The sequence below is a fragment of the Lissotriton vulgaris genome, chromosome 11, assembly GCF_964263255.1.
Source record: "Lissotriton vulgaris chromosome 11, aLisVul1.2, whole genome shotgun sequence".
Classification (NCBI taxonomy): domain Eukaryota; kingdom Metazoa; phylum Chordata; class Amphibia; order Caudata; family Salamandridae; genus Lissotriton; species Lissotriton vulgaris.
The window spans coordinates 544,226,476-544,253,016 of record NC_141699.1 but is presented as its reverse complement, the minus strand read 5'-3'; the positions used below and the strand labels follow the sequence as shown (position 1 = coordinate 544,253,016).

At 45.0% G+C, this 26,541-nt stretch overlaps 1 protein-coding gene across 1 annotated transcript in view; it reads left to right on the top strand.

Moving 5' to 3' along the window:
• Positions 1 to 26,541, top strand: part of LOC147683120 (inositol polyphosphate-5-phosphatase A-like) — a 419,584-nt gene that overhangs the window by 138,982 nt on the left and 254,061 nt on the right. Inside the window, exons 3-4 of the mRNA XM_086943599.1 lie at positions 11,721 to 11,821; positions 24,568 to 24,655. Of these exons, the coding sequence (XP_086799725.1) occupies positions 11,721 to 11,821; positions 24,568 to 24,655 (189 nt within the window). The remainder of the gene's footprint in view (positions 1 to 11,720; positions 11,822 to 24,567; positions 24,656 to 26,541) is intronic.

Below are 26,541 nucleotides of genomic sequence, written 5' to 3'. Positions count from 1 at the left end.
CAATCAGGTGGTAGTCGTGAAGCTTGTCTCCGCTGCCACGTGGACTCTGGGGCACCGAGGATGTCCAGGAGTGGACCACGAGCTGTCCCACGAAGGCTCTCGCTGTCGGCGGTGTCGGCTTCCGGATCGTAGCAAACAGGCCTTGGCAAATGCAACCCACGCAGGATTCGAAGATCGCTTCTTACTCGGACCAGCAAGGTCAGAGTGGGTGCTCCTTTTCAGGGGAGCGAGGGCCAGTCTGGAGCAACCAGACTAGCAGTGTAAATTCAAAGGTTCGGCGGTACTGGGGCCACTAGCCAACGGGCAAGCGACCGGACCAACGCATCGAGCAGAAAGATGCAAAAGGGCCCCTTTCAGCACTCGGTGAGTGTGGAGGGGTGAGCTTTGGTGCAAAAGCTGCTCGGGGCTGGGGCTTCTCAAACCCCAATGCACAGCGTCGAGGGAGCCTCGGGAGCTGCACGGTCAGCACTTCGTGGTTTTTCCAAGATGGCTGGCCCCTCGCTTAAGGTCGCCTCCACGGGTCTCAGATTCGCTGGGACTATGGATCGGGCTGTTGGAAGGCAGGAAAGCTGGGTCTTGTCGATCTTTTTCGCTCGAGTTCCGGCAGGAACTGCAACAAAGCAAACGGTGAGGCGCTCGATGGTGCCTGTTTGCACAGGGTGGTCACTCCTTGACCACAAGGGAGATTCTTCAGTCTTCGACGTCGAGTGGGATGTCGAAGGGTCCAGAGTTCTGTATCAATGTTTCAGTCAGGATAATCTGATGTGCGCTGGCACTGCTCCCACCTTTATTCCAAATCTGAGGGCTGGATTACCTGCTAGGTCCCTCCTATGGGTGGGACCCAGGAAGGGGGGTGGTTACACCCCTTTCCCTTTGTCCAATTTCGCGCCAGGACTGGGGCTGGAGTGCCCCAGAACCAGTTTGACCGGATTATGCAAGGGAAGCCTTGTGTGCTCCAGGCAGTGTCTAGTTTCTTTCAGCCCACCCTGCCCCAATCCACTATCTCCTGTCTGGGGAGGTGTAGCACCTCCCTGCGACAGGAAACCTTTTGTCCAGGCATCCCCTGCCAAGTTTCGGTCAGCAGTAGGAGGTCAGACTTGTGTCTGTGGCAGCAGCATCCATTTTGTGATGCTGAGGCTCTGGTTAGGATTAACCGCGTTTTAGCAAAGTAACATGTCTTCTCCCTCTAGAAGGGTGGCATGCTACCCCCGTTGCCAGGACTGGCGAGGGGGTAGTATTCCAAAGCGTATGACACCTTACACGACATGTTTTGATAAAGCCAAACCAAAGTTAGCAAGTAACCGCGATGGATTATAATGCTCTTAAGAGTATATGGTATGGCAATATCCCGGAACAGCTAAGGAAGTTGGTCCCGACAGCTGCAGACAGGCTCAGCTCATGCTAGAGCACCATCTCACATAAAACCAAGCACTCTGCCTCCAGGATTGTTAAGGCCTGACATAGGAGTGACTTATAGGTATATATGTGTCCAGATATAGGTTTAGATATAGGTATACTATATCTAAGCAAGGGGTGTTTACACCACCTTTCCCCAGCTGAGTGATCAGCCAGTTGTGTCAATTTAAGCACCAGCCAGGGGTGGCAAAAGATATGCTACAGCCCCTGGTAGGCCTTGGATGCACCTATGCCCTGGGCACCTATAGTGCACTGTACAGGGGCTGATAAGGTGTCCAGTACCAGATTGGTTATGCACCTAGGGTGCATGGAGTCCATTTTACAGAGAGAGCAGTTAGCCTGGGACCCTGATTAGCAGGATCCCAGGCCAACTAAGTCGAAAACCAGCTAAACACAAGGCAAAAAATCTGGGGTAACCATAGTCCGGTATCCACCCTCCTACACCATCGCTGGCCCTTCCATTATTTCAGTAACCATTTGAAAGTCACACTACTTCATTTAAGGTTACCCAATGTAGACTGCTGCACGGCGAGCTCATAACCCACTGTCATCATGTACAGGACCACACTGATATTAAACCCTGTCTTCTGCCTGCTTCCAACCCCTCTGCAGCCGTCAGAGGTTGGATGCTGATCCCCCCTCTTACTGCCGCTTGGAGAGAGGCAGTAATCCATCCCCCTTCACTGTTTCATGGTGCATTGGAACCACCTGGCACCACTAGTCCTCATGAAGACAGACTTCTCAAAGAAATGCAAGTCTTATTTGGCTTGGCCATGGCAGAAACGAATGAACAAGAGCGTAGGCTTCTTTGTAAATAAATGACACTGACACACACACAGACAAACACACACACGGGAGTAGGCAGTTCCCAGCTGGCAATAATTAATTTATTGACCAAGCAAAAAGGTAGACATTTAAATTGCCTACCAGAAACTCTTTTGGGGATACAAAGACACTCACATTGGGTGCCACAGTCGTGTGACTGGGTCCTTTTTAAATGATCACAGGAATAGGCTAAGTAGTTCCTTGTGGGCTGGGTCCATGCCAGACTTTTAAGATATCCACATAAGATGCATTTACATGCCATCACTCTAAATACAAATAATGTACACATTCAATGGTTGTCCAAAGAAACTAGTATAGATCCGGCACCCTTTGGGTCTGTGCTGAATACCTTTGTCGATCATTTATCAGCATGTAAATTGTGTTAAAATATTAACATATCTTCGGCAAGACACCCTTATTGTGTTTGCCGAAAAGACAGCTGGTTTAAAAAAATACAATAAAAACACACATGTAATATTTAACAGCTGATTTAACTGCATGCTGAGATGAAAATTCACAACACTGAATTCTGGTGGAAATTAAACGATTATAGACTTGTATATTATTGAGAAATATAGAAAACGTGGGAAAATGCAGCCACGTCTTCAAAATTAAACTTGCCAATTAACACGAATCCAAAACTATGCCCAGCCTGTAACCGTTCACTATTTCCTGTCCTCCATCAGTATAAGAAACATGGGTACCATATTTCCCTAAGCAAGTATACTCATGTGTACGCGCACACTAGTACACGCATTATACAGTATAATTTATACTGTAGTGTTACAGCGGCTGCCGTTATATACTCAACTTTCTAAAGAAAGATATATAAAACAGGGTTGGACTGATTAAACGAAGAAAAATCTATTTTCACTCAATAAAATTCGAATGCCTAACCGCCAACATTAAAACCTCCACTGGAATGATAAGAACAGTGTTCCAGTGCAAAACCTAAATGACCTACTCCATACCAGCAACATCACCCAGCACTGTTCAAAAGAAACCCACAATAAAGGAGCAATCCTGGATGCCATCATCGCCAAACATGATGCAATCACTATTGATCGCATCCTTCCGGTCGACTGGTTAAACCATCACCTTATCCTATTCCACCTCCCTCAACAGATCATGTCTCTTCCCTCCATCTCAGACCGCCCCACATGGTCGAGAAACATATCGCAGATCAACACAGATGAGTTAGAAGAGAAAATAACCTCCCTCCTGCCCATCTCCCCGGAAAGCCTCTCAACCCAAGAACTCACTTCCCACTACAATGTTACCATGTCCTCCATCCTAGACGAACTAGCCCCTCCTTAAAACTGAAAAAACCCAGGAACATACCCTCCAGATCCTGGTTCAAAAAAGACATTAATGAGGAAAGAAGGCCACTCAGAGCCTCAGAACGTCTCTGGAGAAAGAATTCCTCCTCCAGCGGTTACGATGCCTTCAGAGCAGCAAGAATAAAGTAGAAACAACATATCAATAATGAAAAATCCAACTTTTTCTGCATCGCACTGGACAAGGCCAAAACCAGACCAAGAGAACTCTTTGACATCATCAAAAACAAACGTCCAAGCCAGCGACATCCCTCATCCAGCCCTCTAAAGCCTTATGTGACAACTTCGCCAACTTCTTTAACGAACAAATCACCATGATCAAACTTTCACTGGACATTAACCTCCATCCCCCCGACAATGACGGCTCTCCAACAAACAAAACTACCACAAGAAGGTGACCGGCAACTACCTGGTCTTCCTTCGACCCCAACACAGAATCGGAGATCCTCAATTTAATCTCCTCCTCCAAACCATCATCTCACAACCTCGACCCTATACCCTCTCAAATGGTCAAAGAGCTGAAACTCACCCTGGCTCCACTTTGGTGCAAAACCATAAACAGCTCCCTACAAACTGGCACCATACCAGATTGCCTTAAATTCGGCCAAGTCACTCCTCTTCTGAAGAAACCAGGCTTAGACTCAACCGACCTGAATAATTTCAGACCTGTCTCCAATCTCCTCTTCCTTGCCAAAATCCTAGAAAAATGCATTCTCCGTCAACTGAACAAACATATAGACAACATTAACCTGCTAGACCATCACCAATCCGGATTTAGAAAAGGCTACAGCACAGAAACTGCAATTCTCAACATCATGGATGACATCCTCAACTCCCTTGACTCAGACCACTGCTGTCTCCTCATCCTCCTAGAATTATCAGCAGCCTTTGACACTGTAGACCATAGTCTTCTCATCAAAGCTCTCAAAGAGCGGGTAGATGCAGACCAAGTGGTCCTCAAATGGTTCTCCTCCTTCTTCCAAAACCGCTCCCAAAGAGTAAAAATCAAATCCTTTGCCTCCGAACTCCCCCCCGTGCATAGAGGTGTCCCTCAAGGATCCATTCCCTCCCCTCAAATGTTCAACATATATATGGAACCCCTCACCTCCATTCTGAAAAAAAGCGAACATCTCTTTTTATCTATATGGAGATGACACCCAAATCTACTTGGAAACCTCCTCCTTTAACAACATCCGAAGACTCAACAATACTCTCAGAGAAGTCCAAGAATGGCTATCAACGAACCACCTCAAATTCAATCTCGGAAAAACTGAGATCCTCCTCATCTCCAACAAGGAAGAAAACCCGCAAATAGTTGAATAGTTGAAAGCTATTGATGCCCTCAACGGAAATCTCTGGGAATCACCTGTGACCACAAACTATCCATGTCCAATCACATCAAGAACTCCACCAAGAGCGCCTTCCTCAAGCTGAAGCTCCTCAACAAAATCAAACCACACATCCCTCCTATCGACCTCAAACTAGCCACACAATCTCTGGTGTTGTCCAGACTGGACTATGGGAACACAGTCCTCTCCAGTACAGCTCGCTCCCACCTAGCCCTCTCAAAACCACCCTCAATGCAGCAGCCAGAATGATCACCGGAATAAAAAAAATGTGACCATAAATCTCCCGCACTCAGAGATCTAAAATGGCTCCCGGTGGAAATGCGGGCCAGCTTCAGAACTGCCTGCCTCACACACAAAGCCCTGCACACAGGGAAACCAGAATACCTAGCCTCCAAACTCAAAAAATCTGGGCAATCAAGAAGCCTCAGGAGTTCCAACTCCTCCCTACTCATTTCCCTGAAAACGCGTAAACAAAAGACTGCAGCCCGCTCTTTTGCAGAAAACGCTCCGAGAAGCTGTGTTGCCGTCCCAGTCAACATCAGAACCACCCCCTCTATTCCAAAATCCAAAAGCCTCCTAAAAACCCTGTACCTCAACCGAGCCTTCACGAACGCAATTACGTGACTCACACGGCTCCACCAGGCAGTCACCTGACATCGCGCCCCCACCGGGCAGCCATCCGACATCGCACAACCACTACCTACCTCATGCCCTCTCCCCGAACTCTCAGCCCCTGTGTCCGCACCTCTAAGAGAAAATTACAGCATAGGACTTGCTTTCCCTAGGCTTTGAGACTACCTCTTGACCCATCTACCTCATGGCTACTCCTCGGATCCCTCGACCTCTCTACCTCAATGACACACCTCTGACGCTCAGCAGAACTGTAAAGTTTGAACTCTTCTGTATTTGGCTACCTTGCCACTGTCCTGTATTTTGTCTCCTCTTCATCATGTTGTAAAGCACTCCGATACCCTCGGGTCTGGCTAGCGCTATAGAAAACCTCCAAATAATAATAAAACAAACAATTGTGTTGAATGAATGCATCAGATACTTGGATTCGCACATTTTTTCACGGGTTTTAATATCGGTGCAATACACGTAAAAGTCCAGTAGATGGCGCTAGAGACTGCCATCTAGACTGTTGTGCGGCCTTAATAGTATTTAACACTTCTGAAGAAAATTTGCGTAAAGCAATTATAACCCAGGGATCTTTAACATAGAAATTCGGCAGACTCTTTTTACCTCCTGGTTCATTATCGGGCAGGAATTTGGTCAAACAGAGCTGGCAAGATTACTTTACAGGAGATAAAGAACATTTAGATTGTTGGTGAGACCAGGGGAATGTTGTTAATTCCTAACAAACAAGAATAAAAAAACAAGCGGCGGCCCTGAAAGTGAAAGAGGACCGCCATGCAGCCGGAGCATGGGGATCTCTTGTCTTTATGGGGCCATGTGTTTCTAATTAGAAACACATGGCCCCATAAAGATAAGAAAGTGCTTTGCGACAGCAGCAAAGCAGGCGAGCCAGTTAGGCTCGGAAGCGAAAGGGTGTCTACCAAAAACCCTCATTTCCAATGGCAGGTCACCATTTAGCATAAACGGTGACGCCAGCCAATGGAAATAAGGGGCGGGGATTCAAGCCCCCTTCTCAAACTCCTCTGTCACAATAAATCTAGCCAAGGCGAGCAGCGCTTTGCTCTGCAACGCCACGCGAGACCTAAAAAGGGGTCTTCTTCTGGGCATTGAGACTTCCCAGCACTGCAGCATGGAAATGTTGAGACTGTTATTCCTTCTGTGCACAGTGCTGCAAGCCCGTTGCACGAAGAGGTTGAGCAAGTCTTCCTTTTTAGATATAGGTGTGTAGGCCCAGTCTCAGTTCACTTTTGTGACTTAAGAGACCTGCTCCAGGAAGTCATGCCTACCCTTTCTAGCCAGCCTTTACAGCAATACATGTCTGACTATGAATAATCCTTTCTGACCAGGAAGACTTATGTTCTGACTTCTCTCCATACTCACATGAGCCCATATCCCTAGATCCCTCTCCCAGTAGGTCACAGTTATGAAGGAGAGCGACACCGTCAGTGAGCTCAGAACCTTGTTGCAAGATGAAACCCAAAATACCTGTAAGTGTGAGTGTATTAACCTACCATCAGTCCACCTCTTCTGCTACAAGGTAGCCACTCCCATCACCTAACTGCAGCAGGTCACCCTAATACTGGAGTTGAACCGCACCAAGAAGTACAAGGCCCCACAACCCTCTCTCTGACTCCCATTCTTGGAGGATCATCAGTTGGTGTCAGTCTCCTCAAAATTAACAACTTTAACAACATCCGAAGACTCAACAATACTCTCAGAGAAGTCCAGGAATGGCTATCAACGAACCACCTCAAATTCAATCACGGAAAAACTGAGATCCTCCTCATCTCCAACAAGGAAGAAAACCCGCAAATAGTTGAATAGTTGAAAGCTATTGATGCCCTCAACGGAAATCTCACCCTGGAAACCTGTCAAATCTCTGGGAATCACCTGTGACCACAAACTATCCATGTCCAATCACATCAAGAACTCCACCAAGAGCGCCTTCCTCAAGCTGAAGCTCCTCAACAAAATCAAACCACACATCCCTCCTATCGACCTCAAACTAGCCACACAATCTCTGGTGTTGTCCAGACTGGACTATGGGAACACAGTCCTCTCCAGTACAGCTCGCTCCCACCTAGCCCTCTCAAAACCACCCTCAATGCAGCAGCCAGAATGGTCACCGGAATAAAAAAAATGTGACCATAAATCTCCCGCACTCAGAGATCTAAAATGGCTCCCGGTGGAAATGCGGGCCAGCTTCAGAACTGCCTGCCTCACACACAAAGCCCTGCACACAGGGAAACCAGAATACCTAGCCTCCAAACTCAAAAAATCTGGGCAATCAAGAAGCCTCAGGAGTTCCAACTCCTCCCTACTCATTTCCCTGAAAACGCGTAAACAAAAGACTGCAGCCCGCTCTTTTGCAGAAAACGCTCCGAGAAGCTGTGTTGCCGTCCCAGTCAACATCAGAACCACCCCCTCTATTCCAAAATCCAAAAGCCTCCTAAAAACCCTGTACCTCAACCGAGCCTTCACGAACGCAATTACGTGACTCACACGGCTCCACCAGGCAGTCACCTGACATCGCGCCCCCAACCGGGCAGCCATCCGACATCGCACAACCACTACCTACCTCATGCCCTCTCCCCGAACTCTCAGCCCCTGGGTCCGCACCTCTAAGAGAAAATTACAGCATAAGACTTGCTTTCCCTAGGCTTTGAGACTACCTCTTGACCCATCTACCTCATGGCTACTCCTCGGATCCCTCAACCTCTCTACCTCAATGACACACCTCTGACGCTCAGCAGAACTGTAAAGTTTGAACTCTTCTGTATTTGGCTACCTTGCCACTGTCCTGTATTTTGTCTCCTCTTCATCATGTTGTAAAGCACTTCGATACCCTCGGGTCTGGCTAGCGCTATAGAAAACCTCCAAATAATAATAAAACAAACAATTGTGTTGAATGAATGCATCAGATACTTGGATTCGCACATTTTTTCACGGGTTTTAATATCGGTGCAATACACGTAAAAGTCCAGTAGATGGCGCTAGAGACTGCCATCTAGACTGTTGTGCGGCCTTAATAGTATTTAACACTTCTGAAGAAAATTTGCGTAAGGCAATTATAACCCAGGGATCTTTAACATAGAAATTCGGCAGACTCTTTTTACCTCCTGGTTCATTATCGGGCAGGAATTTGGTCAAACAGAGCTGGCAAGATTACTTTACAGGAGATAAAGAACATTTAGATTGTTGGTGAGACCAGGGGAATGTTGTTAATTCCTAACAAACAAGAATAAAAAAACAAGCGGCGGCCCTGAAAGTGAAAGAGGACCGCCATGCAGCCGGAGCATGGAGATCTCTTGTCTTTATGGGGCCATGTGTTTCTAATTAGAAACACATGGCCCCATAAAGATAAGAAAGTGCTTTGCGACAGCAGCAAAGCAGGCGAGCCAGTTAGGCTCGGAAGCGAAAGGGTGTCTACCAAAAACCCTCATTTCCAATGGCAGGTCACCATTTAGCATAAACGGTGACGCCAGCCAATGGAAATAAGGGGCAGGGATTCAAGCCCCCTTCTCAAACTCCTCTGTCACAATAAATCTAGCCAAGGCGAGCAGCGCTTTGCTCTGCAACGCCACGCAAGACCTAAAAAGGGGTCTTCTTCTGAGCATTGAGACTTCCCAGCACTGCAGCATGGAAATGTTGAGACTGTTATTCCTTCTGTGCACAGTGCTGCAAGCCCGTTGCACGAAGAGGTTGAGCAAGTCTTCCTTTTTAGATATAGGTGTGTAGGCCCAGTCTCAGTTCACTTTTGTGACTTAAGAGACCTGCTCCAGGAAGTCATGCCTACCCTTTCTAGCCAGCCTTTACAGCAATACATGTCTGACTATGAATAATCCTTTCTGACCAGGAAGACTTATGTTCTGACTTCTCTCCATACTCACATGAGCCCATATCCCTAGATCCCTCTCCCAGTAGGTCACAGTTATGAAGGAGAGCGACACCGTCAGTGAGCTCAGAACCTTGTTGCAAGATGAAACCCAAAATACCTGTAAGTGTGAGTGTATTAACCTACCATCAGTCCACCTCTTCTGCTACAAGGTAGCCACTCCCATCACCTAACTGCAGCAGGTCACCCTAATACTGGAGTTGCACTGCACCAAGAAGTACAAGGCCCCACAACCCTCTCTCTGACTCCCATTCTTGGAGGATCATCAGTTGGTGTCAGTCTCCTCAAAATAAGTGCTGGAATCTCTGCTATGTCTTCTAGCACCTGTTGTCTGCTTCCTCATGTCTCAATGCCCCTTGGCTAGTCCAGTGACTGTCCTCCCTTCAGGTGTAGTCTACTCTTAGGCAGACTAGTAAGACTCAGCTGACCTATCGGACCAGAAGCAGATGGACCAGGAGTTGGAGAGGCTCACCCGGTTCCCTTGGGACCCAAGTGCAGGTTTTGCCTATGTGTTGTCTTCAGCCCTGAGCCCGAGCTAGTTGCCAAACTGAAGGTCAATGTTCCTATCTTGGCCCATCAGCTTACAACACCAGTGTATCTCCCATTCACTCTAGTGTTGCTCCTACCATCCCTGGTGTAGGTCCTGCAGGCACCAACACTTCCATCTTCTAGGCCAACTCCCTCCAAGTTGGCATGTTTTGGGGAGTAAACCATTGGATGGAGGCTGGTACCGATCACCAGGAGGACAGACACTCTGTTTTGCTCTATATCACTATCATGGGCAAAGATTTGGAATTACTGACCACTAAAGCAATCACACCCCTACCAGAGAATGAGTGCACTGATGTGCTGGTGAAAGGAGCATCTCCTCCACCAAAGCTGGCCTGCCCATTGAGGCTTAAGTTTTAAAACAAATGGAGGAGATTTCAAGAAAGTCTATTTCTTAGCCTGAGACCTTAAAGCACTGGGCCAGGGACAACTGGGCAGTCTGTATCTCTGAAACCCCTCTTGCTGAGTCTACTGTGATGGCAATTAAGTAAAGTGTCTGTGAAGGCATATGGCAAGGGAATTTACCAGTCCAGTAGTCTACCCCAGAGACAGGCTAACACCTGTGCCATCTTGGCAAGCTATGGACTTCACCTGTGGCACGAGGTCATCTAGTACATTACTTTGTTCCTAGACTTCAGTCAAAGTGAGTATAAATTTGTGCGCATCCTAGGCAAGGAAACTGTGTAACAAATGCTCCTGACATCATCTAACCTTATCAGTACTGCAGCTGGGAGCCTCACCTCCCATCTATGCATGTACCAACAGTCATGGCTCAAGGCCCCAGATTTTCCACTGGAGCCCATGAAAAGATGATCCATCTCCACATTAATGAGAAGCACCTGTCAGTCGCTTGACAGCTCAGGTTTTTAGCAGCTGTCCAAGGCAGTAAAAGCCAAACGTCTGATTGGGATCCAAGTGGTACTGCCGAAGCTTTCCCCTCTCTCCCTGCTGGCAAATATCTGTCATTCAATCTTTAAAGGCAAGGGACCTTTTACTCCAAGACTTGACAAGAGCATTCTTTTTCCCCAATTAGCTGCCTAACGCCAACTGCCTTCCGCTGCAGAATCTGCGGAGGCCCACTCCTTTGCAATGAAGGTAAGCCGTTCTCTCCACGACCACCACTGGGCACAAATAACAAGAATCCTTTCATTGGTGAACAAGAGCGATGTTGTACAGCTCCCACGGCCGCCCCCCATTCTGGCCATCTTAGCCTGAGTCAACATTCCAGGAACTTTTGGAGGGAGTAACTGTTTTGGTTCTGCCTTGAGAAAAGGGCTAGGAGTATTATGCCCACTGTTTCCTAGGGGGGAAAGAAGAGGGTTTTATTCTATTTTCGAACTGTGGTATCTATATCAATTCATCCGCCTACAGCAAATCTTTCTGCTGATGGCTCAGTTGCTGGTAGCTGTCCAAAACAGTATCTGTTAAACCCTGCATTCTCATCCTAACATACTCATCTTGGTGTCTTCTTCAGACCTGGCACTTGCATCTTATGTACTCCTCATCATGTCAAATTCTGACCTCTCTTCCTAATGTACTCATCATTTATCTCATCTTTCAGACCCTGCACTCATACCTAATCACACCAGGACCCTGCACTTGCACCCATCTTTCATCCATCAGACCCTGCATTCTCACCTGAATATAGGTATCATTGCATCCCTCGGAGCCTGCACTCTGACCCTGATGCATTCCACTTTTTGTCTTCTTCAGACCTTGGACTTGCTCAGACCAGTGTTTATCGCTCTGCATTGGCAAGAGGTCGGCGGCAAGAACTACAAGCAAAACATGCAGAGTGTGGAGACATTCATCAGGTAAAGCCATTTTCCAAACAACATTGTCCTCACTCCCTCCCTCTGTTTATGAAGAGTGCTCCTGAGTCCCCTCCACGCATGCTTTTTCTCACTCTCATTTTTGTCTCTGCTCTTTCTGTCCCTCTGTCTTTGAAGAGTGCTCTTTCAGTTCCCCTTCTACCTTTCTCACTTATGTCCTTGCTCTTTCTGTGAAGAGAAAAAGGAGCTGGGCAAGGATGGGGTATTGTTTAGACTTGTGTAGCTGAACTCTTATTATCTCAGCTGGCGATGAAAGTGAACAATGTACACTAGTGAAGTTTGATTCGTCATAACTTAAGTTGGCTAACAATGCTCTGTTTACCAAAACTGAAAGCCTAGGGTGGATGAACTTAATTAGTATACCTAGTTAAGATAACCCCTCACCCTGGCAACTCCATTGAGACCAAGATTTCTGTCAAGGCCTCCTTTGGAAATCCTACGAGGGCAGAAGGAACGAAACCATTGAATAGTCATGTGGAAGTCAAACAGAAACCTGAATCCCTGTGGAAATTGCAAGTGTCCAGCCTGGCTGCCTGCTAGTCCTTTATGTCTTCTAAAATCAGGACAGTGCATGGAGAGGTGAACTAGAAGCAGGTAGGAGCTACAGCCCCCTACAGAAGCTTCCCATGCAACTGAAGGTGCCAGATCAGCAAGGTGATGAGATACAGGCACGAGGGCACTGTAATTATAAGCAAAGGAGGACCATGGCAGTACCCACTCATCCATTATTCATTGCTTGGGAAGAGGTGTCTGGTTGGAAGATCCTCTAAATATCTGTACCTGTCAAAACAAGCCCTCAAGCTTCGAACTAGCCTGGCACAACAAGCACTCAGCGTGTCCTTTCAGCAGCAAATGCTTTATTTTTGTACTTTCTTTCTCTCTTTCCTGCCGGATCTGCAGGTGCATTCTCTAAAACCCTGATGTGGCGGCTCAGGGTTGGCTGGAGTTAAGAGGGTCGCCCCAGGGTACATCCTGGTTCGAGCGATTGGTGCAAGATGACCACAATGATGCTCCAAAATGCAACACTTAATATGTAAACACCTCGACCTCTGTTACATAGCTGTCAGTAACTGGGACCCAGGGATGAACTCTCCGGTCACATTATCGATTTGGCAGTCAGCCTCCCCAACAACCTCCCCAATCCCCTCCCCCCATGCCTACTGCAAAAGCCGCATCCAGAGGTGGGAGCAGTGGCTATCCACAAAAACAATAAATCAAGCTACCCAAAGCATTTCTATTAGCCTCATTGGCTCCTCCTATCCACACACACTTGTCTATGCCGCCTAAAAAAACACCCAAAGAAAAGTTACAGGATTCTTTAAAGCTGCATGGCTCGCTTCAAGAGAGAAGACATCAGAGATAACGCAGGGTGGTCAATTGAAAAGGACATCGCCAAGGCATTGATGAAGGTAGAACTTCTTGAGTGCCTTCAAACTTTCAATTCTGAGCTCTGTAAAGAGCTTAACGTCAAAATTGCAATGGAAATGAATGCCCTTAAATACGACTTAGGAGAGAAGATTGCCACTCTATGGACAGACATGGATTCAGCAGGTTCCAGGGTCTTGGAAGCAGAAGGCAAATAGGCAATCTTAAGTAGAAAACTTCAATGCTAATGGACAAATGTGCATGCTTATTCACTCAGAATAATGATATTACTAGAATGATAGAAAATGTTGAAAACCGTTCTTGAAGGGACAATACATAAGTACGTGGACTTCGTGAAGGGGCGGAGGGCGCACACTTGGAACCTTTCATGACATGCTTTTTCGCTGCGCTCTTGGGAGATACCCTGACTCAAATTATACGCGACAAGGTTCTTCGAGTGGGCTTCCGCAGGACTGAGGAAATGAACAAGCCACATGATTTGTTTGCAAATTTGGTTAGCTACCAATGCAAAGAAAATATCCTGAAAGCAGCATGCTCGCAAGACCAAATTCAGCATGAAGGCAACACCTGTTCGGTGTTTCAAGACATCGTGCCAGCGACTCTTCTTCGGTAGCAACAGTTCCAACCCATTGCGGAGCACTTGCACAAAAATAAAATTCCATATTGCTGTCTCTACCCCTTGGTCATACCCTTTAAGTACAACAGCAAAACTCACCAGGTCTCTGAATTGCCAAAGCCTACCCGCATCCTAGGAATTACTATAGTTACTACGGAAATAAGTTCATGCGATCCGCTGACTTCGCAGTTAGGGGATCGTCTATGAATGTCTGGGCCCTGGCTCACTCTGCGAACTCAACGATTCCGAGGCTCAAGAAAAGACATAATCCTGACTAAGCCAGACTCCAAGGATGTACATAATTAGGACTGACTCATCAATACGGAGCCAGCCCATGACCACAATGCTGACACTTCAGCCACCATGGATATTATGTTTACTGGAGTTCTGTAAGATGACAAGCCTAAACATGGGCCTATTAATACTCCGGATATGCCGGACATAACCCACAGATATGCCCCGCTCCAGAACATTGGTGTACACACAAAACCCCTGGAAAGTGGGATAGGAACCGGTCAGAAAGACATGGGGCCTTTGTGCACAGTGAAACAACTTTGTTACTGTTCTTGTTTATGTTCGCTACGTTTTTCTGTTTTTGCATTGGTTGTTCATAGGGTGGAATGGAAGAGATATCTGTGACACTACAGCACACAATCAATCCACTCAAAATGTTCAACACCTACTTATTGCACTTCATCACCTCGTGGGCTACTCTTGGGATTGGGTCGGCATATACAGCATAGAATTACACACCCTACCCATTTATCATCGTCCAAATTCATCCCAAATGTCAAATGGCTTAATGCCCCTAAAAAGGGCTCTAAGATTTGGCAATTCGTGAAAAATTGTGGCATTGATATAATTACTTTACTGGAATTGCACCTGAAACACATCAAGGAAAAAAAAATTAACAGAAACTATATTGACGTAAGTTCTATTCTACCAGAATCAGCAAGTACATTGGAGTAGCCCTTTTCTCTCAAAGGATTTTCCCTTTCTTTGCTCTTACAGTAAAACAGATAAAGAGGATAGATACCTCTTTGCGATAGGCACTGAAGAGGGAACCCACCTCACTATAACAGTTGGGTATGCCCCAGCATGTGCCAAGACGATTTTCTTTGCACAACACTTAACTGCTTCCCAGGCTTTCCTGCAGGGATTATTGTGCTTTTAGGCGATTTTAACTTGGTCTGGAAACTCAGGGGGATTTTCACGAAACTCTAGAGTAAATTATGAGACCTGGGCTTACACGATGACTGGTGAGAACACTACAAGAAGGAACAGGACTGTATGTTCTTCGCACATGTGCATAGGACTTACTCCAGAACTGGTTACATATTTCTGACCTCCTCACTACTCTCATGGTCCATACACTCAACCATAGGTACTATCAATATCTCTGATCATGCCCACATTGAGGTAAAGACCAGTTGGGGAGATTTCCCCAGACAGTGGCCCAGATGGATTTTTCATACTTCCCTGCTGATCCAGTCCTTAAGGAGGAGCTCAAAACACACATCACAGCATATATTTCCAGAACAACTACACCAATTAGATATCTGAGTCTCATCTCTGGGACACATTTGAGGCGCTCCTCACAGTCTCTATTAGCAAACTTGCCTATCTTAGGAGACTTGGGGCCTGATTCACAAAGGTAAACTTAGACCAAAAGTCTAAGTTTAGACCTGAAGTCTAACTTTACTACCAGTAAAGTTGGACGTTTAGTCTAAGTTTAGACAAAAAGTCTAACATAGACCAAAAGTCTAACTTTACTACTACTAAAGTTAGACTATTGGTTTAAGTTTAAACCAAAAGCCTAACTTAGACCAAAAGTCTAACTTTAGTAGTAGTAAAGTTAGACTTTTGGTCTGAGTTAGACTTTTGATCTAAACTTAGCCCAAAAGTTTAGCTTTAGTATTAGTAAAGTTAGACTTTTGGTCTAAACTTAGACCAAAAGTCTAACTTTAGTAGTAGTAAAGTTAGACTTTAGGTCTAAGTTAGACTTCTGGTCTAAACTTAGACTTCAGGTTTAAACTTAGACCAAAAGTCTAACTTAAGTAGTTGTAAAGTTAGTCTTTAGGTCTAAACTTAGACTTTAGTTCTAAACTTAGACTTTTGGACTAACGTTTACCTTTGTGTTTCAGGCCCTTAGACACCAACACAGGGAAGAGCTAGAATCTGAGTTAAAACTTTGTGAAAGGCACCTGATCCTTCCATCTTATATTATAAAAGGAAAACCTTTTATATCCTGTTTTTCTAATTGTGCTGTTCAGTGGCCAAGAGTACGCTAGCATGGAGATTCTGCTCCCCGAGGTGCTGCATGTCATTAAAATTGCTCTCTGTTAATCTAACTGCTTAGCGGCCGGCCCCCGGGGTTGTAGGCCCATACTTGTATTTGGTTTAAATGTCAATAAAGGTTTTCAAAACAAAACAAAAAAAACTTTGTGAAAGGAGTACAGGATGTCACCCACACCAGAGGCATAGGGCCCTCAGTTCACTGCGAGGACAACTCGGAGCAAAAGAGACCCATAACGCAGAATTCGCCCTCCTGAAGTTGAAACATACCCATTATGTCCAAGGCAATAAGATAGGCTCTCAAATGGGTCGACTACTCGAGAAACAAGAGCGACAATATGGAAAGGAAATTAACTTGAAAGATGGCATGAAACTCTTGCCTTTCCACTCCTGCTATTTACATCTGAATGTGGCAGACTACCTCACCGATGACATCCAACACTACTGACTTCTCAAAATGATTCCGGAGCAATACACTGAAGTGGAAGGCCCCTTTGAGGAATAAGAGGTCAGATCGACCATAAAAGTCATAAAAGCCTATTAAGCCCTGGGCCCTGACGGGCATACAGGGAACTTCTATTAATCCTTTGGCCCAGTGTTAACCCCTTTTTTTAACAATAGCCTTTTTCAGCAACCAAAGGGGTACTCCATCAATGAATAAATCCACCATTACTATGATACATAAACAAGGGAAAGACCAGGGGAAATGCGCATCATACCAGACTACTGCCCATAAACGTAAAGGTTTTCACAAACATCTTAGCAATTCGTCTTGAAAATATTCACCCTGACCAATCAGGTTTCATCAAAAACCGCCAAACACACGATAACCTCAGAAGAGTAGTCCCCCTGGTGGAGAAGCCCAAGCAAAAGTCAGACCCAGCTATTCTGGTTACATTAGATGCAGAAAAGTATATCGACCGGGTGGACTGGGGGCCATATTTAGCCCCAACTTTACTGTTTGGCCTTGGTCGCTATCAAGCTCCCTTCACAATGATTATGCTGAATGGCAGCCTCTGCTCTCCACTTTGGGTGAGGCGAGGGACTTGACAGGGGTGTCCCCTATCCCCCCTATTATTTGGTCGAGAAGAAAGAACATCGTCATGTTATTTGCGGATGATGTCATACTGACCATGACTTTGCCAGAAACGTCCATCCCTAACCTGTAGACACCGATATGGACCAGAACGTTGCTGCCTTTAAGATGAATGTTATCAAATCGGAAATATTAAACTTGACGCTTCCTTTGAAAGAGGCACATGCACTTTAGCAGCAAACATCATTCATGTGGTCGCGAACCATATTACTTATTAAGGTTTACACTTTTGCCATGTACATTGGATCTTTACAACATTCATTTCCTCCCTTTAATTTCTGACATTAAACGTGATTTCCATAAATGGGGAGACCGCCCAGCATCCTGGATGAGTCTGGTTAACATGCTTTAAAATGAACATCCTACAGACGCTCCTCTATGTGCTCCAAGCTCTGCCCATACAACTTCCAGAAACCATCTTCCACATACTCAAGAGTTTATACTTAAAATAGATCTGGAAAGGAGGTAAGCCATGAGTGGCCCACAGAGTTCTGTGCAGGCTGAGGGAGGGGTAAGGCCGGGCACTTCCAGATATGTATACATACTATCCTATTATGATGCTTCCTAATTACATATTTTAGCAGACTCAAGCTCACAGGAATTAAAAAAAAGCCTGGGTTCAGGCTAAGGGGTGTGGGCCCTGATGTGAAAATCAAAGGGCTATAGGCCCCCTTGAGCACCCTAACAAATACTGTGAAGACACTGTGGGATGAAATAATATAAAACTAAACCTGACGACATACTCTTCCTGCGAAAAACCATCCATTTCAACCCCTGCTTTAGCCCTGCACTACAGATGAGGTCTTTTTATGCCTGGCAGAGGGGGAGACTGCCTGATGATACAAGACCTGTTTGCAGGGAACGTCATGAAAACCTTTAATGATTGCAAGACCGAATTTCGTCTTGGAGAGAATGAGAAGCTACACTATGCACTTGCGCCACAGGTTCGCGCACCCAGAAAATAGAGAAGCTGCCACACAAGACTAAACCCTGTTACACTGTTTTGTTCAACTTACCTCCAGCACCAGCGGGGTTATTTTCATACTGTACTGATGACTTGTTACTGAAACCCTACAGATAAGTGGAACTCCTTCTCAAATAAAGCTCCATCTGAGTAACAATGGATATACATGTGGAGGAATCTAAGTAGATGCTCCTACATTATTCTGGGAAAAGAGGCCCGCTATAAATGTTTGCATGATTGGTACATGGATCAAACTAAGCTACATATACCCTACCGCTCAGCTAGCGCCCTATGCTGGAGGGAGAGTGGGGGACTGAGTATCTTCCAAACATCTGGTGGTACTGTCCTAAGATACAACCCTACTGAAGGTAAGTGTTGGGGATTGGCACAATCCTGAGTTTCCTCCTCCTGGAATCATTCTCTTGTGTTCTCTATGGGGCAGGTACACAGGATTATCAATCCAATCAAAAGGTGACAAAATAATTATCTGGAACAGTTTAGGAGGCGCTAAAGTAACTCTTGCAGCTTCCTGGATAAAGCGTGAACTTGGATACTGTCCACTGGCATCCTCACCTATGGCCTCTCATGGAGATGGAAAAACTGACCTGCATGGTAATTGATTCTACTACAGACTTTGCTTCTCCTTGGGAGCCAATGGTGGACTATATACTGGAAGGGATTCCTCTGTGGGTTTATCCACTAAGACTGAAGGCCCTCCATCTGTCCTAACTCACATTGCCCCGGGGAACGTGTTGAACTTGAACAAGTTTCCAACTGACTAGAAAAACTGTGCTATATGTATCGATGTTTTTTCTGCCTTAAGGTGGTTTCTATTGTAATTACGTCCTGCGTTCCAGCTGCAACAATTCTCTTCCTCGGGGATGGATGAAGGAAATGGGTATTGAGGTATACTCCATTTGTTATCTCTGGTATTTTTCCCTTCCCTATTTTTCATATTCTGTATTTACCACTAGACTTTATTGTAGCACTGAAAAACTTGATGCAATCCAGTACAATGATGGTCTGTTTATATGCTGTCTTTGTATTTCAAATGGTGAATGTTTCTCAATAAATATTGTTTAAGACATACAATAAGTATAGTAATTGTGCAGTAAATCCCCCTGGTGTCCCACCCTGGTAAATGTAAATGTAAATGTATTGGCATTTATATAGCGCACTACTTACCCGTAGGGTCCCAAGGCGCTTCGACCGCTGCGAAACCCTTCCTGGCTTCCCTGAGAGATGGTCCCTTAATGGGTATCTCCAGGGTGAGACCAGGCATCCCCGGCGGTCTGGTGGGGCCGTTAGTGAAGATGAGGCAAGCTAATGCCCAGAGTTGCCGAGTGTGATCGCTGATCAGAGTGGGCACCGAGGCGAGAGAATTATCGAGTCCGCTGACCCTGGTCCAGAAACCTGCCGCGCCGGGAATCGAACCCTGGTCCCGGGCCGTCCTCTGCTCTCGGGTCTGCCGCCTCTAACCAGTGAGCCACACTACTATATTAACTTAGTAAGATGTACATAATAAAAACAATTGTTGGCAAGGATATCTATGGTTCTGCACAAGCTCACCTACAGGACAGGTGCTCCACCTAGTCGATACATTAAAATTCTTAAAGGTTTTTTTTCGTAGGGAGCAATATATTTAATATTTAATCAACAAATAGGCTATAACACAAATTAATCTCCCATTCCAATCTAATGTGTGTTTATAAGCTGTCATAGCACGTTTTTTCAATAGTATGTATAGTTTATACTGCAAACATAGTTTTCAAGTGTTACCAAACCATTAAACAAGCGTAAATAAAATACTCTAATGGGTAGAATATATATCATCAGATGTGTACAGCCAACACGTGTTTCACGGCTAACACTTGCCACTTCTTCAGGGTTGAAATCATAAATACAAAAAGCTCTTTAAGTCAATTACATTCTTCTCATTTATGCTGAAATAACATAAGCTCAAACAGTGTCATTAACACAATACATTACAAAAAGAAACATCAAGATCTAACCAACAGATAAGCCCATGGCTGTTTACAGTCAAATCTGTTCATAAACATCAGCCAATAACACATTCTGTTCTTGTGTCTTTAAGAATTTTTTGACCAAACACATATATGTCTTTATATTCCTTAAGAGGACAAAAGTGATCATGATTCATACAACATTATTTTTAAAATCCTATTTATTGACACTCAAAACCCCATTACATTTCTGGTTCCACTCACCTAAAATGTTATACTTAGCATCCTTTCTGAGCATCCTTTCTTTGAATAATAATAGCTTTCAAAAAGAAAGAACTGTGATTCGTGAACACACTGAAAAACACCACCAGAATCCTCAATACTTAAAAAAAACATTGACATCAGGAAATCCTATTAATACCATTTAATACCATTTGTGGGCCAGACCATACCTGGGCCAGATAGCATGCACTTCCTTGGTCTGCGTCATGGTGCACTTTTAACTGGCCATGCTGGGTGCAGACCGAACCAGTGAGCTTTATCACAGTGAATACACTGTTTCTAGTGCAGGCGTGAAACTGGTTGTACTGGGAAATGCGCATTAGTGAAAGGTGAAGCTGCGTTTAAGCCGCAGGTCTGCCCTGTCTTTCACTTTTGAGGTGCAACCTAGTCTGTGTTTTAAAGGGAGGGCTACCCTGGATAGGCAGCTGCAGTAAGTGGGTACAACCCCTGGAGGTGAATATTTGGGTGATCCATAGAACCCCGTTCCTTATTTCCCAGGGACGCTCTCGAGGGCTCACTGAGTGTGCACTGCCTCTGTGTGGTGCACTATCAGTGCACCTCCTGAACCCTCTTTGCCTCTGCACCAGCATCTGCACCACAGCAGTTGCAAAGGGAAAGGATTTCCTTATTTGCAAGGAGCCTTGCCCTATTGCAAATGAGGGAGTGCCTCCTTGAGTTTGCAGTACCTCTGCACTACAGAAATGACCTGAAGGCATCTGCTGCCCCTTCTGTAATGCCAAAAACTTAGGGGATGGGTGGGGCCTCTCTAAAAGCAGACTCACGCCTTTTGCATCCCCAGGATACTTTTAATAATGGAACCCCAGGTATCTACCTAGCTACAAAGATGCTACCTCTGTTCTTCCCTCTAATTGCTTAGAGCACAAGCTGTGCACTCTCACACTAGCTCCTCAACACCACTGTCAATTCTAAGTTACCTATCTCAATCTTTTCAGCTTGAGGATCGGCCCCAGCTAATCTTAAAAGTCCAATTCCAAAATTGCCACAATAAGGTGTAACATAGGCTCCAGTCCTGATGTCCGCTTGCCCGCTGACAGCTCTTGTTGAATGCACTGCTGGGCCTTGGACGATATTGGCTCTTGTAGACAACATCTAACAATCAAGTTTTTTCACCAATTCCAATTTCACATCCTCCGTGCATTTGCTCTCCGATATTCATCTGTAATAGGTTATTTCACTGCCTCTACCAGTTCGCCAACCTCATAAGTGTCTTCTAGACCCCTCTTCTAGTCTCCCTTCACATAGACCTTTATTGGGTGGATATTCATGCGGATTATAGGATGTTGCTATGTCTGTCTTTTGTTCCTTTATGATTCATCCAGTACGAGCATTTAGAGATCTGGGGGTGATCTTAGATGAGGAGCTCATCTTTCGCTCACATGCCAGTAAGGTGGCAGCTTCCTGTTCTAACTATTTGAAGATCTTAAGGAAAATCCTTCCTAATGTTTCTAAATCGGCTCATTATTCAACATCGAAACAATAATAGGTTCTCCTTATGACTATGCCAATGCACTGTACCTGGAATCACCACCATTTGTACTGCATTGAGTTCAGCTAGAGCAAAAGTGTGCTGCCCACCTTTTGCTAGGCCTTCTTAAGCAAGCTCTTCCAGATATCTTTGGGCTTTGTATGACTTATGAAAAACAAATGAGTTACCTTTAAAAGTCTGTGTATTGGTTTCAGAGTGCTTCATGGTCAGTCCCAAAATGTATTAAAACTTTACTCTCCTGGTATTCCCCAGGAAGAGCATTGCAGCCCTCATCAGTGTACCTATTAGACATCTCAAAGATAAAAAAGCACAGGCAAGAAAGTAGATATTTTGCTTCTCAGGCAGCTGTAAACTCCCTGCCTTTGGATTTAAGAAGGGGAACAAACCTGTTTAAGTTTAGGAAACATCTCAGAACTTGATTATTAATTCTAATTCTGTTACGTATTTGTGTGTACTTCCCAGCACCAGGACGCCTTCAGGTAATAACGCGCTTAATAAAAAAAAAAAATGCACTAGAGTAAAATCTTCTGCATCCCATGCACCAGCCTTCCCGTGTGTTTATCAGCGAATCCATGATGCTTTGGCTGCCAGCTCCTTCTTTACCTCAATTTCCATACGGAAACAAAACATCTTAGTAGCTATCCTGAAATTTATCTGGCTGCACTGATGAAAAGTAGATATGTTGAAAGCCTTTAACTTGCAGATTTGTTGTTGGAATCATTGTATATGGCTTGAAATGGAGTGATTGTTATGTACTTGAATTATCCATGCTCACACTCAACTGGAGATCCCTCACCGACCGTATTTATTTCCAATACATTGTGACAAAACTCAATGGGTGTCACAAAGTAGATGTTTGATTGAAAATGCATGCTCCATTCAGGAACCTTATTTAAAATAATCTGTGTTGACAATGCTTTTTATGTTCTCATTGCTACTTACCTCTGAGATCAAAGTCTGTAAAATGAATGTAACTCAAGGCATGCATATGATGTAAGAACCTATAGAGTCTCTGTAAAGTGAGTGCTCTAGGGTTCGAGTCTGAGATGTCTTCTAACCCTATGCCCTCAGATTGTGAAATGTGTGTAATTTATCATTTTCTCATGTCGGCCTTTGCTAAGTAGATTCTCTTTTATATTATATGATTGAGAATCTACTTGGAGGGGAACTGAATAGAAAAATGAAGGAAGTCAAAGTTAGAACTGAATAAAGATGGTATGTGCATCTTTAAAAGTCGATAGGCACTGTCAAAATCACAAACCTGGATATTATAACTGCCCGTAAAACCAAGTTTGTGGGTAAATTGTACAGAAAAAATGCATTGTTTTGAACTAGTGTTTTTAAATGTTTTTTTGGGGGGAGTGTTGAGAGGAAGTAAACTCCACACATCAATTTTCCTGTGGAGGGTTGGGTTTGTTTGGCATGCCATATAGTGGAATATTTCATGAGTACTCTTTCAAAACTACCCGAAAGCCCCTCATCTTCTTTTTTTTTTTAAACTGTTTTTATTAAAGAAACAAAGATCTGCAATTAAGTATTTACAATTGACAGGATATTACGACGACAGTCTACACCCCTCATCAAATTTTGTTGAATTCTAAATTACACCATTGAGATGCATTTACAAAAAGAAACATTTTCTAGGCTGAATGTGGCAAGAGAAGTGAAAGATATCAGTCTTGTGCTCTATGTGCATTTTTGGATGGTGTTTAGGCCCCCCCCCCATTTTCAAAGTTTACTGTTTACCACTCTGTGCTATCTCCTGCAGACTTTTGGAGTCTGTCATCTGTTTACCAGGACAGTTGGACAGGTTACAATCAGATTTTTAGGTTTGTCAGCCTTAAGGTCAGCCAGGTATGGTTTCAGACGCGTCAGGGTACCCTGCCTGCTTATGCTGCTCCCTAATTAGGTTTTCTTCTTTGGTTCAAGCCATAGATGAACATTAGGGAAAAGCTTTCTCAGACCCAAACAAACTGTAGGTGCCACCAACACAGGTGTTCTTTCTGCCCCAAACGAATATTTCTACAGTCCTGAACACAGCATAGGATCTCATGGGTCTGGTACTCCAAACAGATCAGTTGAATGTGGACTGTCCGTGTCAGACATGAAGACGTTTCAGCCCTAGAGCCAACAGTAGGCTTTTTGGCGGTTCTCAGCTCGTCTTGACGTTGGATACATTGTAATGCAGTGTAATCCAACCCATTGAGCATCATTATGATTGAGGGTAGAGCTGTATTCTCCTTTCAACAGGACTCCAAGTAGTGCTGTACCCTTTCAGCACCATGGTTGGTAAAGTTGAGCACCACTGTTCCCATGCTTTATGGTCATCCAATGTGCTGCTGGCCTTGTGGTTTGATAGTACTGGTGAGTGTGCCAACGAAAAGGTGATGAATTGAAATGCTTTATTGTGCTGCCACATTGTGGGCTTTCTGGAAGTTGTTTGTAAGTCATTCCTGTTGAATCTTGCACACACCCTTCCAGTGGGCTGACAGGGTGCTTGTAGGTTTGGCAGGCAGGTCCTGTACTGGAAGGAAAGTGTTGTTGGGTTGTCTTGGGCTGGTATTCTCTTCTGCTCCAATGGCCATTTTCAGAAGAGCGGCTCTTGCTTTGCATTACAGGACGATGGTGCAGAGCGCAAGCTTCTCAGAGTATGATCGCTCCCGTAGCTACATCGACAGCAACTTTGACGATACCAGCGGCTTCACAGTGAGTACAGCAGCAAAAGTCTAGTTTCTGGCTACCACCACACACCTTCCTCCCTTGGTCCTTGCATCCGACCCATTTCCCCAGAATCATCCGGAATCCGACCCACACTTATACTGGTGCCTATGCTGCCTGACCGGCCTTCTCCACATCTTTCCCTTACTCCATCCACTGGTATCTAACAATAACATGCACATTCTTGCCACTCTGGCCTTCCTTTCCTTAAGCAGCTCAGCTGGGGATCTACTTGGCTCCATGCCTTCAGAGGGAGCCCTTCTCCATCACCACCCTGCCCGTGCCTAAAGCATACCCTCCCTGATGCCTATGCCAAACAGCCTTACATCTAACCTTTCTGGGGACCGGGCGCACAGGTATGTGATATTTGCTGAAACCCTCCTCCTAGGCTTCAGACATCACTACCCTGGGATGGCACGCCGGGTAGAAGCCCTGGGTTGCTACAAACAATGCTGAACCGGACCCAAATGGTCTGTCTCGGGTCACAGTGCACCCGTCTTGCAAGCTGTGCTCAGTGTCCTGTAATCAACACATATACTGTTGCCTTATCCGTCACAAGTCAAAAAACACAAGAATGTCAGTGTCTCGTGGCAGGTGTGGACAGCTCCAACTTCCTCCTATAGTGTTGTTCCCAGCAGTGTTCTGTTACTACTGGCTAAGGACATTTTGTATTTGCATGATGATAAACTGTCAAAAACATCTTTAACGTTTAAAGGTACATTTTGCTTTTCGGTTTTGATTCAGTAAACCTTCATATTTATCTGCGCTGAACTTTGTTTTCTTTTAGTTTTCATTTTGGAAATTGGAAACTGCGCTGCTTTGTTTGCAATCGAAGTGTGGTAGATGTGATGTCTTCCTACCATTCCTTCTGAACTTCATTACCTGAACAGCTATGGGCAATCAAGAGTGCTGTCACAGTACCGTTGAAGCAAATGGGTGCTCCGGTGTTGTAACTATTGCAAACCCTCCGATTCGGTAAATCTGTCTGTTTGTGACCGCTAAAACACTATTAAAAATGTGATCAAGGGATGGGAAGTGTGTATGGACTAGCCTACAATGCCTCTGACCAAGAAGCAGAACTCGCTGCTCTGAAATCACACATTGTGACCTTCTCCCTCTGCAAATGTGTTCCCTAACGTACACAGGCGTCCTAAGGACACATAGGACACATACTAGCCCCCCTCCTACACATTAAGGCATGAAACATGTCAACCAATAATACAGATCAATGTGAATCCACATTATTCTCATACCATCTAATATACCTCTTTATCTGATCTTCCCCGTAGAGACTTGGATCATTGCGTTCATGAGTTTCTTACACCTTTTTTAATTCAGCATAAACCTGCATTTCTATTAAATTGATAGCTTCACAACATCTATAGTTGATTTTAACCCCCTTTTTCCAATCTTCTCACTTACCGACTGGGACACACTCTCTTTCCCAGTCCTCCTTTGGCGATTATAAAAAGTGCCTTGGTAAAGTAACACCTCGCGGGGGACGTTGGGCATTGCAGCGCCAGCCCAATGAGAAGCAAGTCCATTGATAGAGCATACCACCTTCGGGTGGGTAAGGGCATTTGCTCCTACGAGCAAACGTTCCCAGCGACTATTACCAGACCAAAGTTGAGAGTCTGATTAGTCAGTGCGGAACAGTATACCCTAATTTATATTCTGCGGTTTCAGAGAAGTCTGTATACTGGACCGGAATTTTCCTTGTCCTCCCAACTTTATAGGGTTAGAGGGGATGGACAAACTGGCCCTTTTGAAACTTGAAAAGTTAAAGACATATAAAGCCAAAAAATGATCTCCGCAGACCACTCTGAAAAAAGGAAAGACCTCTGACTAACAGCGTGTGCATGGTGCAAAAATCC